General features: G+C 36.4%; 1 protein-coding gene across 1 annotated transcript in view; it reads right to left on the bottom strand.

The window, feature by feature from the left end:
• SCIN (scinderin) overlaps positions 1-18,659 on the bottom strand; it is an 89,618-nt gene that overhangs the window by 60,366 nt on the left and 10,593 nt on the right. The window contains exons 3-4 of the mRNA XM_081535383.1: positions 15,546-15,707; positions 2,954-3,103 (exon numbers count right to left, since the gene is read on the bottom strand). Coding sequence (XP_081391509.1) covers positions 2,954-3,103; positions 15,546-15,707 — 312 coding nt within the window. The remainder of the gene's footprint in view (positions 1-2,953; positions 3,104-15,545; positions 15,708-18,659) is intronic.

Genomic DNA, 18,659 nt, shown 5'->3' with positions numbered 1-18,659 from the left:
GAATCCTCTAGCAAAGTCAACAGTTGCATTAGAATCTCAGAAAAAAATAAGTGGCATTCTATCATCTTAAACAAGGTAACCTTTCTTGTCCCTGTGCTATGGACCACTTTGGACCATTTTTGCCAAGTCTGTGAACCCCTACTAATGAATGTATTTTTAAAATGTTTAAAATAAAATACTGACTATTACAATGAAAACCAATTATATTAGGATACAACCATCAAAAATCAAAATATATGTTAAAAAACAAACATGATAAAGTAGTAAATAAGCTCCTTCATATACTCATTACATAATATTATTGACCAACAAATCTAATAACTGCCATAATTACCAAATAGTGATAAGCATAAATGATATTTTGAAGTTGTCTGCAATATCTATAGTGTGATCTGAAAAGTCACAGGTTCTGCTCATGGTACTGTGGTTTATCGATTACATTCACAACTGGAGAAAATTCTCATGAAGAGATTAGTGAAAATGAAACAGTGATTTTTTTTTTCCCAACCAAGTTCATGAACTTTCTGAATTCTATTGTACAACATTAAGAAGGCCTAGAAGTCAAACTAGTTTATCTTAAGTGCATACTTACTTCATCAAACAACTACCTACCCAGGTAATCAAGCTACAAAAGAACACTTCTAAAAACAAAACTTCCCATTGAATGCTTTTTAACAACAAAAAAAGGCTTCCACTGAAAATTCAGTTCAGATCAGCTGTGAGAACTGTCAATCATAATGCAGTATACATTGAATGTACTAAATAGAAACAAAGTAGGCATTTTCTAGGAGTTTTTTTAGAAAACAAAGATCCCCTAAAACACAGACAAAGCATTTTTATATTAAACAATATGTCCCTTATTCCTATCTCTAATATTTTACATCAGTTACATTTTTACAAAATTTTTTCCTCAGGTTAGCATTTTCTCATTTTAATTTAACAGCATCATACAGTCATACTTAAGCTTTTATTTCTCAGAACTTTGAATGAAATCCAACCAGCAAAGACATCAAAAATAGATATGCACAATTAAGGCCCTCAGCCTCAGCAGCTTCATTCTCTGGAACAGACTACAAGTGACTGGTAATTAAACAAGTGGAATCACAGATCACTGGAACCTAACGGGACCCAAGAAGCCACTTTGTCTAACCCTCACTTTACTAATGAGGAACCAGAGACAATGAGAGGTTAAGGGACTTCCAAGATGACATGGAGAAGCTAGCCTGACAGTTAATGCAACACTCCCTCCAGCTCCCAGCAAGGACCAATTGTGTTCCCGGGGCCACTTCTATCAAAATATAGCTATTGAAACAAGGGGTTACAATCAGTTAGAAATACATCTTATTTATAGGTTTTTGCTCCTCAATATGAGAATTAGATAACTTAAATGATGATTACATTTCCAGAAGAGAGGTCTTTAAAAAATATGAAAAGATCAAGAATTTGCTCTAAATAGTTTCAAGGTCTAATTTATTAGTAATGTAATTTTGACTATTGAAAACCCAGGTAAGCCATTCCTAATTTTATTTTTTCAGATTGCCTTTTTTCTCTGATTATAAAAGGAATCCATTATAATAAATTTTGAAAACACAAATGAAGAAAAGATAATAAGAAGACATATACTCAGAGTCAAAGACATTATTGATAATATTGGCAATATTTCAGCATATTTCTTTCCAGATATAAATGTATATATGAATATACAGCTATATGATATAAACTTTCATATTAAGATAATATTACACGTAAAATTTTACAGCCTATCCTTTCTCTTAGCATTACACCGAAATCGTCTTCCCATTGAATTCAAATTATTTCCAAAACATTAACGTGAAAATTTGTGTTTAGTGGTTATTACAGTAAAAAAGTTTCAATAAAATGATTCCATTATATAATTTTTGTTTACTGGATTATGTAGCCTAGCATCGGATCAAGTAATTCTAAAGCATTATATTGCTCTAAATAAAAAATATTAAAAATATATGTTTATAAAACTGTCTTTAGAAAAATTTAAATGCAAATGGCTAAAATCTTTGGGGGAAAATGTGTAATATCCTAGGAAATTAGAGAAATGAAAACTCAAAGAGAAAAGTGAGAAAATTCAAAAAGGTACTATGATAGGAAATGCTGACAGGGCTCTGTAAAGTCATGAAGGAACACAGTACTTATGCAAGGAAGCAGCAATTGGTACAAACATTTAGGGCCTAGCTCATATAGGAAATCAATAAATATCTGTTAAGTAAATGAATGGGAATCAATTTACCAACATGTATTTATAAAGAGTTGAATATGATTATATCCTTTGACTGATAATCTTATTTAAGGGAATATATACAATATATAGACTCAGGTACTCACTGGAGTTTTCTTAAAAGGAAAAAACCATTCACAAATAAATGTTCAGGAGTGGTATACTGATTAAGTAAATGACAGAGATATAAAGAGCCATACAGACAATTCATGTTAATTTAATAACTATACTAAAATTATAAGTGCCTTGCCTATACTATAATTCTTAGTTTAAAATGATTGAAATATTTAAAATATTGGCGTATTTAATCTCCTGGTATACGACTTTATTTCATTCTTTTAATGAAATAATTAATTTTAAAATGGAAAAAAATCACTACATTAAAAAAAGTTGAGAAGCTCAAATAAATAAACTATTGTTTTTCTTACAAAATATTTTCTTACAGTCAATCTCAAGATGTTGCCCACCTATCAGTCCTTGAATATCACAGAAGATAGGGAACAAGGCTTCCTTTGATAGTCATTCCAACAGTGGGAAAAAACAGTCGTGATACTCTATTCTCCTAGTCCCATGACTTAGAAAACTCTGATACATTCTCTTACCTAATCTTAGCCTATCAGAGATGTTATTAAATCTAACACACACGCTCACACATACAGCTCAGAGTGGCAAGTTTTTAAAAACCTACACAGCTCATAATACCTGTGTAAGCCCTGATGGTTCACTTCCTTCTTCCACCACAATTAGCTGAGATCTTCCTTTCCTTTCATTGTCCCGAATGCCAATGGCAACCTGGCTGGCCTTCAGACGCTCATACTTGTTGCAAGAGGATCCACACCACTGGTAAATTTCCTAAAAGAAAGAGACAGATCTTTTGACCCCAAGAATATGTGACAGACATTCAGCCCTGCTATAATATACACTGTGATTAATTAGGAAAAAACAAAACGGCATAAAAAATAAAGTTACCCATTGCTGAGGTATATATAATTTGATATATTTAATTTATACCTCATTGTGTATCCTGTTGCTTTCAGTTAGCATTATAAAGTGAGCATTTTTAAACATGGCAAATCTAAATACATATCTCAGCATTCTCTGTGTATATAATCCACAAAGTACAATTTATGAAAGTAAACTTATACAAGTTATTTAAATTTAGAATAATAAATCAAACATTATTCAGAAAGTTAGTCAAGAATCTATTACAGTAGTAAAATGATCTTGCTGATCATAAAAAATGATATATCACTTTTGTAAAGCAATTTAACAATCTGTACCAAGTCATAAAAAGTTAAACCTTTGACCCAGTAATATCACTAACTGGAATTTATTGTAATAAATTATTCATAAAGAAGAGAAAAAAACACATGTACAGGGGTTTTCACAGCTGAGATTTTTGTGAGGCACTGAAAAGACATTAAATGCTCAACAATAGGATAACAGTCATATAACTTTTGATATATAGAAAAAATACTTATACATAAAAATTATACTTAAACAGAAATTTAAAAAAATAGAAACAGAACAGCAGTTTGATAAATAGTAAATTAAATACATTACTTGCCATTTATATTACAGTATATATTTTGGACTTAGGTACAGCATTCAGAAAGTATACATTAGCAAATGTAAAGTAACAACAAATGTCATTTTCTCCATCAAATGTGATTTAACACAAGAAAGAAGTTTAATGGTACCCAGGCTGGTGGGATGTGGGAGTAGGTATTATCACACACTATTTGGGTGACATATACTGAGACAGGCTCTTTTCAAGGGTAGTTTGGCGTCACATCAAAAAATTACATGTGCTTTTCAGGACCATTTCTAGGAATCTATTTTACAGAAGTATTCAGACACCAGATGCAAAAACAAAGAAACAAAACCAAACCAAATGCCCATTCAATAGGGAAATCACTATAAAAATGTCATTATGTGGATACTACAGACTATCCTTCAGTGGTTAGAAATTAAGGATAATGTTTAAATACTGATGTTGAAAATATCCAAGTACATGATAAAGACTTAAATAAAACCACACAATAATACAGTTCCATTTAATTAGATACAAAAATATAAGCTCTGTTTCTGCCTTTGCAGGAAAAAGATTTTTAAAGCTACACAGTATCTCACGGGGAGGGGCACATATTTGCAGAAAGAAAGCCTTCAGTTTTTACTCGTCAGTGGTTTTTTCCTTTTTTTTAAATAATGTCACTCAGTTATTAAGTGTTTATTAAGAGCTAGATGTTGGGAATAGAGATGAATGAGTGAAAACTAGCAAGGAGAGACTGATGTGTAGATAACTAAGGCTAGTAATATGTTTGCACTATCGTTGGTTTTCAAAACGTTTCCATAGATACTTATCTAGTCAATCTGGAGAGGAGGCTACACTGTGGTTAAGTGTAAAGGAGACAGACTTTAGCAGCCATTTACTATGTGACTTTACGTTTGTAACCTTTCAAAAGAAGGAATAAATTAATAACAGCAAAATAAAACAGCACCCCCAAAATCATTGAAACAGTCTCTTTTCTCTGATACAGTCCAGAGTTGTTTCTTCATTCAAAGACAGCTTACTATTGCCTAAAATTGGGCAGGCTCCCTCTCCGTGGGGGTGCAACTTCAAAGCACACAGGCCAATAACAGTTTCTCTAACCGCTTAAGCTGCACCCCCCTCTCCCATGTTCCTTATTCATCTGCTCCACTTTCCTTTTCAAGAATAAAATATAACTCTTAGGAATTCACACCTTCTTAAGAAGTAAAAGAAAAAGGGACTGTGCCTTGCAACTCCTTTCATTTCAGAATCTGATCTAGTTATTCAACATGGTTAAGGGAGTGGGGTTTTTTTTCTTCTGTTTTGTTGGGTTTTATTTTTTTTTCTGTTTTCTACATCTGGGCTTCTGAATATGAGACTCACATTTAGAGGCGATTTGAATACCAGGTCCACGTTAGCAATTACAAACAGTGAAAACAAATGGTTCCCAATGATCAGCCAACACCTAATCACTGAGCATTAAAATCAGATGTTGGAGTAGGATGGTGATTTTTTTTCTTTTAAAATATGGATACCCGCTGCTGCTGCTAAGTCGCTTCAGTCGTGTCCGAATCTGTGTGACCCCATAGATGGCAGCCCACCAGGCTCCGCCGTCCCCGGGATTCTCCAGGCAAGAACACTGGAGTGGGTTGCCATTTCCTTCTCCAATGCATGAAAGTGAGAAGTGAAAGTGACGTCGCTCAGTCGTGTCCGACTCCTAGCGACCCCATGGACTGCAGCCCACCAGGTTCCTCCGTCCATGGAATTGTCCAGGCAAGAGTACTGGAGTGGGGTGCCATTGCCTTCTCCGATAGATACCTGAGCCTACCCTTTAGGGACTCTCAGGTGTGTTTAGGCAACTGCATTTACTGACACTCCCCTGATAATTCTAAGCATTAAACCAGGGCTGGAATATCTGCTGGTCTCCAGGAGCACACTGCACCTGGCAGGTGTTGCAGGGAATCTATCACTTCTAATTACTCCATGAAGCAAAGCAGGCTACTCTGCCAGTACGCTTAGGCTCTTAGCTTAGGTACCTTTTCTATGAATTTCCGTGATATTTTGCAATTGATTTGTTTCTTCGTAGATCTGAGAGGACAAACTTCTAATATTTACATTACAGTGAAATATAAGAAGTGGATAAGAAGTTAGCTCTCAAGATTTCTCAGACTGTTAGTCACTTTCATCACTGATTTGCTTTGTATTTTTATATTCATCCAATAGATGTTTATATTCTCCCTACTTTAGTTTTATAAATAACCTCTTATCTACTTCAAAGAGATTATATAAAATCACACTAACTGTAAGGAAATCAAACCAGTCAACCCTAAAAGAAATCAGTCCTGCATATTCATTGGAAGGACTTATGCTGAAACTGAAGCCCCAATACTTTGGCCACCTGATGCAAAGAACTGACTCACTGGAAAAGATCCTGATGCTGGGAAAGATTGAAGGTAGGAGAAGGGGACGACAGAGGATGAGATGGTTGGATGGCATCACCGACTCGATGGACATGAGTTTGAGGAGTTGGTGATGGACAGGGAAGCCTGGCGTGCTGCAGTCCATGGGGTCACCAAGAGTCGGACACGACTGAGCGACTGAACTGAGGTTTTATTAGTGTTTGTAAAGCATTAAGGAAGCCTGGTAAAATATGTTTAAAAATGAATTATAGTTAATGATAATTTTATAAATATTATTATTTAACATAGAATTTTACAATATTCCTTGGACCCCAAAATATTTTCTGTGATATTACTTTGAGAGTTTTTTATGTGCAGTATCAATTCACAGATAAATTTAGTTTTAGAAAATATTCCTCACCATTGCTTAGAGACCAGTTTCAACCTTTAAAATAGCAAAAATATATCTAGGAAAAACTCATAAAAATAAAACTTTTAAGAGTGAAGTTTTCCTTTTAACTCAAAGAAGACTAAATCATCAAAGAAGGCATTGCCAAAACATTTCTTGAGCATGAAAATGGATGTTATGTGTTATGCTCACTCTTTTATTATTTTCACCTTTGTTTGTGGTATTTCTAGAAGTAACATAGCTTATTTACTAGATTTAATTTTCATTGATTAACTCAGACAAGAAATGCAATAAAGTGTGGACTTTAAATTGCTAAAAGTGGGACTTCCCTGGTGGTCCAGTGGCTAAGACTCTGTGCTCCCAATGCAGGGGCCCTGGGTTCAATCCCTGGTCAGGGAACTAGATCCCATATGCTTCAACGAATACCTGGTGCAGTCAAATAAATAAATAATTTAAAAAAAAATTAATAAATTGCTAAAAGCCAGAACTGTTTAAAAAGTTAATTAAAAAATAAAATAAAAAAATTTCAAAGTTAGTAAAAAACCCTTTTCATTCAACACTGTTTTTTATACAAACATAGTTTATTCAATTATGGGCATTAAAACATACTTTAAATTTTAAACAGAATGTGAGCAATTCAATTTGAGCAATTCATATTCTGCCACATGTAGGTGATGTGGTTAAGACATCTCATTTTAACAGAGTGCTACAGTGATGAAATGCATGTGTACAGTACTATTAATAAGCTTCACTAGCCCAACACTCACCCTATTTAGAGGCAGTTGGTTAAGACTACTTCACTACTCTGCAAACGAGGAAACCTTGTACTCAATTGGCCCCATGCTTCAAAAACTCCCCTATAATTCAACTTAACCTTTTTTTAAGACAGCAAGGGCTAAAAAAACAAGAAATTCTGCACAGAGCTAAAAAATATAACTGATGTGATAGGTTGATGTGTATTCTTAAAACAGAAAAAGTTTTCATTCTAATTTAAATTGTTTTGATTATATCACTTGAATGGGAGTTAGATAAACTTTTTGTAAATCTGATTTAAGTGTACTGGACACTGAAAATTGTAAAGCAAATACAGTTTCAGAGGTAATTATTTTACCTTCTAAGGTCCTAAGGAATTTAAAAACTCAACACTAAATGTTACATTTTTGAGGGGAAAGGACATAAAAACTCCCGGTAAATATGGAAATATCCATTCAATTCAGACTGAAGTCCACTTAAATTTTGGCTGAAATTTGCTGATGTATGTATTGCTCGTGAACACCCTCTAGTAGGAGCTTGAGAAGTCATAATTAACTCTTAATGTACAAACTATTTAAGGAAAGTAAAATTATTCTGGATAGTTGGAAAAGGAAGAAATGAGGGAGTAAAGATACTCTGTTACTGGCAATTACTTTGGACCACCAGTAACAAGAAATAAAAGTAAGTGAGTGGTATTCATAGAAACAGCCACACTGGGGTCAGACCAGAGGTTTCTAAAATTTCTTCTAAACTACATGGTCAGAGCTAACAAGTCAAACATCGAAGTGTAGCCAGACCTCATTTGGGGACAGGAAATAAGAGCAAAAATAAAACAATGGTTAATGACGCCCTCGAAGGGAGGCAAGATTTCAGAAGCTGAGTTTAAAGGAACCCTCCAATAATGATGACTCATAACATGGGCAAAGAACTCAGCATGGACTTGCTCCTTTTTCCAAGCTATTTATTCTAAATACATCTAAAAGTTTATAAAAGCTGGGAGTGGGAGGAACAGACCTCTTACTCTCCTTGCTTCTATCGGTTTTATGTTTCCAGTGCTTAGTTTTCCCTTTGTCGTTGTTTAGTCACTAAGTCATGTCTGGCTCCTTTGTGACCCCATGGACTGTAGCCTGCTAGGCTCCTCTGTCCATGGAATTTTCCCAGGCAAGAATACTGGAGAAAGTTGCCATTTCCATCTCCAGGGGATCTTTCCTACCCAAAGAACCATTGCACGCAGGTTCTTTACCACTGAGCTACCACGGAAGCCCTAGTTTTCTTTAGATCTAGTTAGCCAAATATGGAAGTTCATTCAGTTACCCCTCTAGGCTGAAGAGTCTTTAAGCACTGTTTTAAAAAAGATACTAACTTGCACAATATTTCCAAGAATCTCTATTTTTTTAACTTTAACACATGATTTTTAGTTTTTGGATAAACAAATGTTTATTTATATTCTATTTTGTTGTTAAAGTCAAGCTACCTCAATATCCTTCAGTGACATGCATATGTGTTTTTAAAAGCATCTCTGACTGAAGGATAGAAGATGGATGCAGAGGGTGTGGATGGTCACAGAATGCTGGGCGACCAGAAAGGAGGAATTGCATGTGAGGTAAGACAGAGCAGTGCTGACGAGAAGCAGAGAAGAATGGGGGGATATTTATAAGATTAAAGTCTACAGGGATGGTCAACCATGCCTTTGGATGGTATTGGAGGACAGGGAAAAGGGGAAATGACTCTAGCATGGCTGCAGCAGCGATGTCACTTATCGGGACCAAGTGACAGCTTTTTGAGCAAACTTTTCATAAGAAGACAAGGTGAGGTTATGTTCTACTCAAATTACCTAGCAAATCAAGGAAGTCTTATAGTCACATCTTATTACAATAATTTCCGCCACCCACATAAGTAGGTGACTCAACTATTTTTAACTGACTTATTTGTTCTTTAGACATATGACTGTGAACTGCCCAGCACCTTTAGACATTTCCCATATTGAAATGGGAATGTTCAAGAACCTGCGGGTGGGGCTTAAAAAGAATCTACATCAGGACTTCCTTGGCAGTCCAGTGGTTAAGACTCCCCACTTCCAATGCAGAGACACGGGTTTCATCACTGGTCAAGGAACTAAAATTCCATGTGACATGTGGCACAGCCACAAAAAGTTAAAAGTTAAAAGTTAAAAAAAAAAGAACGTATACCAAAGGCCCATTCCAAAACCTTAAAATCAGAATTCTAGGAATCAAATTACAAGTATCAGTACTCTTAAAACCTCTTCTAAATGATTCCAGTGTGAAGCCATGATTGAGAATTAAAATGTAATTCCTAACACCTTGAGCGGAGAAGACAATGGCACCCCACTCCAGTACTCTTGCCTGGAAAATCCCATGGACGGAGGAGCCTGGTAGGCTACAGTCCATGGGGTCGCTAAGAGTCGGACACGACTGAAGCGACTTAGCAGCAGCAGCAGCAACACCTTGAGAGCCATCTTTCTTAGTGCCCTCATCCATTCTCCAGGGACAGCATGCGTGTAGCTCTATTCCAGTGCATCTAACATTCTACCTGATCATACTCTGACTTGTGTATGTGTTTATGTCTCTCACCACTTCACAGCACCGTGAGGTCAAAGGCTATCTGGTTTTCATCTGTATACTCCAAACACCCAACACTTACTAAGAACACACTAAATGCCATTCGTCCGTACTTTTACTGCAGAGTAAATTCTACAGATGTAAAATTAGGTTGATCTTTCCCATTTCTCTTCTTGTTGCCTGAAGGCTCTCCCCAGCAGATCTAGTGGAGTACTTTGGAGTAAGGAAAAACGGATCCAGAACAAAGAAGATTCTGCTCAGTTTTCAGTTTTAAAGTTAGCCTCCTTAAGTCACAGTAGAGACAAAAGTCTGAAAGCCAACAAAATTTTAATTTAAAGGAAACTTGATTTTGCCAGAGTTAAGGGTTTTGCAGGGGAGGAGTGAGGATGTGGTCTAGAAAGTCAAATCTGTATATCAAGAATCACGGTCTTGGCCTTCGGGACTAGAGTGCACTGCAGGATCCACCGAGAGGGCAGCAGTGTGAAATGGTGTAAGACTAGTTTGTCTGGTCCAAAAAGAGTAGGTCATTACAAGCCAGTTAGGAAACATGACCAGGTGCCACGAATCTTTGAGAAGAGCTTGGTAAACTTCTTGTCCTACATGTTTGTCATACATTTATCCATGAGGCTGAGCATGAGAGCAGAAACAACTCTGGACAGTGTCCAGGCAGTTGGACTAACAGGTATTGGCAACAACTTGGGTACACTGTTCCTGAAACTTTTATGTGGCATGGGAAAAACTAAGCAGAACGCCTAAGGCTGGGTACAGTTGTGGCTGACAGAACCAGGAAGGGTCTTGCTGTGGAGATGTTGGCATCTCTAAAGACCAAAGTGAGGATACTTTCCAGAAAATGCCTTAGTATAGAGATCAAAGCCCAGCACTTGAGATTCAGAGAAATGTCAATGCCTCTATGAAGGTTAGAGAGGAGGGAGGCTGAAGACTGCAAACCAGACTCACACTTTCATTCTCAACCCTGTCCCCATCCCAGGCCATAACATTCCATGTATTCCTCTGGGATGGGGGAGAGGGTGGGTGGGATAATCTGATGTGCTTTAATGACAACAACGCAGTGTCAACTGCAGTGCAGGAGGCAAATAGAAGAGACGAGTTCACTGGATTTAGCAGAAAGCACTGATGCTCACAGGAAGCACAGTTTCAAAGAAACGGTGGGAGTGAAAGTCAGAAGACGTGGGTTGAAGGCCACGTCTGGTCAATGAGGAAGTGTAGGCTGCTTTCTTGAAGCGGATGACTATGAGAGAGGGCAGGATAGATCATAAATAGCACGGCAGTAGGGCAACACTGCATGACTGACCAAATAAGTTAACAAGGGAAGAGAACATGCAGAACATCATGATTAAAAAACCACCACAGCAATTATCCTTCAATTTAAAATAAATAAATTTTAAAAAATAAATAAAATGGATAACCAACAAGGGAAAAAAAAAAAAACCTCACCACAGATTCCTCTTCCTCTGCAACCTAATTCTCCACTAGTGGCTGGCTCTGATATACACTTCTAAAAGAGTTAATTTCTGATCCCAAACTTTGAGAATATGGGCTTTTTTTCATTATCACTCACATTCTCGGGTTACTGATGTTCTGTTGCAATATTAAGCTGTGATGTTATTAATTTCTACAAATTCCTCATATCTTTAAAAATAGTGGGAGAGTAAGGATTTATAAATTCAGCAACATTAAAATATATATTTCAAAAGCCTTTTTCCAATTATTCGGTAAATTCCAAATTGCTGAAATCTAGCCATGTCTCATTATTTACTGAAAATACACTAAATATAAGACAACTTATCCAAATCATCCTCTAAAATTATAATTTTGTTAACTTCCAAGGTGATTAAATTAATAATTTTACAATTTCATGCTTTAGGTTGAAAAGATTACACTGTCATATCTAGGGAATATTCTGTCGTTGTTGTTCAATCACTCAATCGTGTCCGACTCTTTTGTGACCCCATGGACTATAGCCTGCCAGCCTTTTCTGTCCATGGGATTTCCCAAGCAAGAAATCTTGGAGTGGGATGCCATTTCCTTCTCCAGGAGATCTTCCCGACCCAGGGATCCAACCCTCATCCCTGCACTGGCAGACAGGTTCTTTACTGCTGAGCCACCAGGGAAGCCCCTAGGGAATATTTACTACAGTCTAAAATCCTATCACACCAAATGTTACTAAGGTATATGCCACATCACCTTAAGACTAGTGATTGTTTATCCAGAAAAAAGCTCACCTCCCTCAAAAACAATCAAGATACAGGATTTAGGTTATACCCATAACCTTAGCGTTGGCCACGTGGCTTTAGCTGAATGACAGCTTTAGATGTTCAACCTATCTTCTTCATACCTGGGTCATAACACACACGAAGTAACAGCACTGGCTCCCCTTTGTGCCCACTAAAGCAGAAAGTGGTCATGAAATAATTAGCTCAATAACTGCTATTAAAATATTACGACAGAGGTTTTGATTCCATTCTTCTTGGTTGACTGTGACACACCCCAAAAATAAAGTCCCCAAGGTAATTGCAAGATCTTATCACCTTTTAGAAACTTTTACCAACTGGTTAAAGGTTAGTAATATAAACACAGGTCATGTGGGTGTTTGCTCTAAAATACTTAGGAATTCAGAGCTTGAATCCTACTAGGATATCTGTGGGAGTGGTAGGAAAGTTCCACAACATAAGAGGGAATCAGCTTCAAGTACTGCTGCAAGAAAATCACCCCAAATGTCTCCAACCAGCCACGAGAGCAAGAGATAACTTGAAAGTCATTGAAAATATTAGCTATATAAAATAAAGAAAATTTACTATTAAACAGTCAATGTCCTTGAACATTTTTATAGAGACTCTGTCCCTATGACATGAGCCTGGATTTGTGGGGAATATTCCTATGGCAGATATTACCTATTGGAAGACAGCATGTTACCAGAGCTATAATCAGTCTAGCACAGCACTGAACTATGCAGCCCATTGTGGAAACTCAATACTTATTCAATAAAATAATAAGTAATTTCATTGTGGTTTAGTTACTCAGTCATGTCCAACTCTTTTGCAACCCCATGGACTATATAGCCCACTGGGGTCCTCTGTCCATGAGATTTTCCAGGCAAGACTACTGGAGTAGGTTGCCATTTTCTCCTCCAGAGGATCTTCTGAACCCAGGGATCAAACCTGCATCTCCTTGTCTCCTACACTGCAGGCAAATTCTTTACCATTGGGTCACCAGGGAAGCCAAATAATTTCATTACTAATACTAATTTCAGTACATTCTAAGCCAGATTAGACATAATCTATTCTGAATTAAGCAGATTCTGAAACTGTTGCAAGATACTCTGTTATAGAGCCACATCATCTTCTATACTACCAAGTTCACTTCGTAGAATGTAAAGGATGTAAACTATGAATAGAAAAATTCAGGTCCCATCCCAGATCGCTGCTCAACCTGCTTTAATGCAAGTGACTTGCTCACATCTTCTAAGGTGGTTTTTCCTTGAAACTGGGATGGTAACTGCCATTTCCAGATATGACTGTGTGTCAGACGGGACTGAATCACCATCAGCTGAGATCAGTATGTCACTAGAAACCACAGTCAAGATGAAAAAAAAAAAAACAAGGAAGTTACGGCTCAAAGAGGTTAATGACTTGCTCAACATCAAAGAGTAGAGAGTTGGAAAGTTCAGTTGGACACTATTCATGATAAAGAGATTATTGCACTTGTAAAGCAAATACATTATATATAAAATATTTTTTTAGGAAAGAAATATTTTCAAGTAATGGCAATGATGAATTACATTATCAGTGGAAAGTGTTTATGGACCCCAGAGCACATCTAATCAAAATACCCAAATTTATAGAGGAGAACCTGAGATTATATTCAACTTGATGAAAACTGAGGTTTACTTTTTCCATGAACCATATCAACTTATATATAAAAATACTTCATAAATTATAAAAGGATAAAGGGCTATAAAATATAAGTAGTTAAGAGAGAAAATTAATTATTGTACATTAGCTGTGAGAGATTCTGAGTGCTGTGACTATCTTTGGAACTGCACAGCTTAATGAAAGTGAAGTCATTCAGTCATGTCCAACTCTTTGTGACCCCATGGGCTGTAGCATACCAGGCTCCTCCGTCCACAGGATTTTCCAGGCAAGGGTACTGGAGTGGGTTGCCATTTCCTCTCCAGAGGATCTTCCCAACCCAGGGATCGAACCCAGGTTTCCCACGTTGCAGGCAGACGCTTTACCAACAGCTTAATACACCTGATAATCTATTTATATGTCATGGTTTTGCTTGCTGGTGAGTGGAGAGAGAATAGTATCTGCTTTCTGCCTAGATATGAAGGTTAGGACTTAAGTCTGCTTAGGGCAACAGGATAGCATCTAAAGTTGAAAAGGACATTTCCATGAAGTTCACTGTGAAATACAGGGCAACAATACTGCCATTTTGCATGTGGATGTCTAAGTGTGACACTGGGTACTTTGGGCATTAGTAGCATAATCTCAACTATGCACACAGCTAGTATAATCTAAGATAGTTGGATTATATACTAGCAGTAATAAAAGTAGAGGTGACCCTAACTTAGAGAACTCAATGAAGTTTACAATTTGGGTCATTTTCCAAACCATTTATAACCTTAGCATATTTAATTTCTGTGCTCCTGCCAGCTTAATACTGCTCACACTCAGTTTTGTGAGGTTTCATTTTTAAATTCCTTAGTATCACTTCTCTCTATATACATGAAATAAACTCTTTTGGCCTCTGATTGATGCCCTTCCCCAAAATACTGCCTAAGAAGAGGCAGTAAAACAAAATACTTAGATAGGAATCACTGTTCCCTGGTGGCTCAGTGGTAGAGAATCCACATGCAATGCAGGAGACATGGGTTTGATCCCTGGTTTGGGACAATCCCCCGGAGAAGAAAATGGCAACCCTGCCTCTGCACATGGTTTCCCATAGCAGGAAATACCCTTTATTTCTACTTTTTTTTCCTTCTACTTTTGAAACCTTATACAGTCTTAAAGACTTAAGTCAGATATTGCCCATCCCACTGAGATAATACTTGACATTTGTACTTGTGCCTTTTCTTCTAACAATTCTGAGAGAATTAATAAGTATCAAATAGTATCATGTGTGTGGCTATATGGGATATATTAATATTTGTTGAAATACTTTCCCTACACTCTTCAGGCAGGCTATTTACCCTCATCCTATGTCCATGTTAAATTCTAAAATCTTTGCTTCCTGGGGGAATCAATTTCCCCCTCAAGCAATGTTTTCCCACACACATTTAGGGACAAAAATAATTAGAGGAAGCTCTGTTCAAGAAGAAGGGGAAATATATTAAGAATTATTCAATTTCTGTTCTATGGTAGGAAGAACTAAATCATTACTCCATTCTAATTAACTTTATCAAAAGAAATAAAAACTTTTGAAGTTTTATGTGCCATTTAAATACTTGCCAATTAGTCATATGATATGACTGCATCTCACGTAGCCATGACCACTTTCTAATGTGTAGAAAAAGTGATTATCTTCCACAACACATACATCTGATTTGATCTGAAGACAATTTACCTTCCTCTAGACATCTCCAGGTAAGCATAAAACTTACAGCGCCAAGGTCAACGATGAAGCAGTCACCCTTGTTGAAACTGTTCCAGCTTAGGGGAACTTCCGTGGCCCTGACGACTCGCCGACCTTTCACATGCAGGAGCCTCTGAGCGGTCAAGTCATTTGTAAGCACATGATTGAATCCAGACGCCACACCTCCAGCCTGATCAGTGAGAGAAAGAAAACAAAACAAAACAGATGAGGCTTTGACACGGCAGCTTAGAAAACCGCATGTGTTGGTGCCAAACTGCTTGGTAGGCCAAGAGAAAACAGCCAGCTAAGTGCGTGTGAAAAATTAAATATGCAGAAGAGAATTTCCAACAGGCAAATCAACAGGTAATTGTTTTGTTTCAGGCTCTTCGTCCTTCCTATTTTAACGATTCCAGTTAATACTGCAAATATTTACTGAAAACCCTCAGTATATAAAACCTGCTACATTAACAGAAAAGAGCTGTTATTCTTTTCCTTTGGGAACTAATAATTCTCAAAGGACTGAATGAGAAGGCAGATAAGGATTTCAGAGGAAAAGGTGACAGGAGGTTAGAGAGTCAGAGGTCACAAGCATACGCGAAGAGGGCCCGGGAACCAGGCAGCGTGAAATTCCCACGGTCACAGCTTCAAGACAGAGGAGGGACCTGAGTGCTTGCCAGGTATGGGCTGCTTCTAATCTTAGTCCTTGATTTTACATTAAATGATCACCTGTCTTATTTATCTATTTATTTAGGTAAAAAGAGTTTATAAAACATGCCAGGCCTAAGTATCTACAGTTTAAATTTATTGCATATCCCCACCAAAACAAAGAGAAAATTCAAAGTCCAACCACATTGAACTAAGAAATGGGGATGAAAAAAGATCAACTGTATCAAGCACGTCTTCTTGCATCATTTGAAATTAGCCTTCAGTTTTTTTAAGCTTTTCATTCTTTGCCTGAATTAAAATGTTAGGGACAATAATATTTATTTATTTCCATAATTAACTATGAGGTAATGTGCAAAATAAAGGTGCAGTGGAAATAAATCTGTTATTTATTGATAAATCCCCCCATGATAATATGGAAAGAAAATTAGCAGTATAAAATGTCTATGTGGGACTTCCCCAGAGTCCAGTGGTTAAGACTCTGCCTTCCAATGCAGGGGTGTGAGTTCGATCTCAGGTTGGAGAGCTAAGATCCCACATCCTCAGGTGAAACAACCAAAAACATAAAACAGAAACAATATTGTAACAAATTCAATAAAGCCTTTAAAAATAAATGGTCCACATCAAAACAAAATCTTAAAAAATTGAAGTCTATTAAATAATCCAAATTTCAAGTTTGTTACATCAACATATACAATAAATCCAAAGAAAGAAGTCAAGCTTCATACATAATTAATAGCACATTCTTTATATTTCCAATGACTTTTGGAATTCTCCACTTTTCCAAAAGTCCCTCATGAATGTAAGGGTTTTATTAGTATGGGCTTAAATGTTGACTTCAGGATAACTACAACCACAAGCTTTTACAAATACATAATAATTTCCCAGTTCATAATTTTAAAAGGATTGCCATATTTCTTGACAGCACAGAGTATTATACAATAGAAATAAAGTTTTTCATCTACATATTACTATGCTTGGCCATTTTAATTTTTTAAAATAAGAACTATACTGTGATCTGATAACAAAAAATAGTGTAAGAACACTGTGTTCTGAAAAAAAGTTACAAAATACAGAGTTGACTTAGGCTGAAAATAAATATATACTATTAGGATAATTTCATACGGTGAACTATCAGAGTGATATATATATAGTCTGTGAACATTTAATGGTATCTTAAAAATTAATTTTGTCTCTAATATTTGATGCCAAAATTGAACAAAAAACTTAAGTTTCATATATATCCATATCAGAAAGTAAGTAATTCTTCTGTGAACATTGCTTGAATGAACCCTAGAAACTCCCAGTCTCCTTCTACCTACTTTACAGAATGAAAGCAAGGCAGATGATCTTTTAAACCAAGGGCACCATAAAGACAGTTTTACTGTCAGTTTTACTGGCTGACAGATGTCTAATTGTTGTTACTTACACTCACAGTTGGGGCTGGGTCTTGTTCAAGCTGGGAAAGGGGCTTAGCCAGAGATATAACATTAGGAAGCAATAGTAAGTAATTAATCCTCTATAACTCCTCCCCAATTCCCTATAAAACCTCACAGAGAAAAAAACCACAACTCAATTAAATGACATGGGACATGGGAAGATGGTCTCAACGTTTCCTAGCTACATCTTTATACTGCATATGGCAACTAAATGTGACCATTGCTGACTTGGTAATGGTAGACTTTGCCAAGTTTTACTCATTTCAAATAGACAAAATATCCTTTTCAAAAAGTATTCTTAAATAAAAAATTCATCCAGACATTTGAACCATTTAATTATATTGAAAGCATCATAACATCATGGTTACTAGCTTAGGCACTGGAGTCGGTCACCCAATTCAGTCATATAGCACCTATGAGACCTTCACAAATTAGGCTCTCTAAGCTTCCATTTACTTATCTTAACAGGATGATAATGATAGAAACTGCACTACAGGGCTGTTTTTTTCAATTAAATGAGATAACACATGCAAAGTGCTTAGTACATCCCTAAAAGCATGAAATTAAGTATAACATAATAATCTTTGCTGTTCTGGGTGGTAAAATGATCTCTATTTCCACATCTCCTATCAAGTCTAGCTGCAACTACACATGTTACCATCTGATTAACGTCACTAATGGTAAGATAGTAAACTGATTTTTTTGCTGATGAATCTGACCTCCATGTGCAAATATCCTCTTTCTAAAAAATGCTGATTTGCGGTGGTTTTAATGTTGACAATTAGAAGACAATTATGCAATAACTATAAAATTACTTTTATCATGTCCACTTTTAAGTATATTTCCAGAAATTTGATTTCAAAAGACCCACTAATAGCCAGAAGAATTAATAATAGCGTAAGTCTCAAATGATTGCATATGCACTATAACATACACATTTTTATCATTTAATCTAATCCTTATGACACATACACAAGAACACTGTTGTTACCCTGTTGCACATTTGAGGAAACTGAGCACAGAAAACTTGTTTCCCTGAG

This window comes from Giraffa tippelskirchi, chromosome 10 (genome assembly GCF_054371585.1).
Source record: "Giraffa tippelskirchi isolate mGirTip1 chromosome 10, T2T-mGirTip1v1.2.pri, whole genome shotgun sequence".
NCBI lineage: Eukaryota > Metazoa > Chordata > Mammalia > Artiodactyla > Giraffidae > Giraffa > Giraffa tippelskirchi.
Note: the sequence above shows the minus strand (reverse complement) of the source record. Positions and strands in the feature narration are given on the sequence as shown.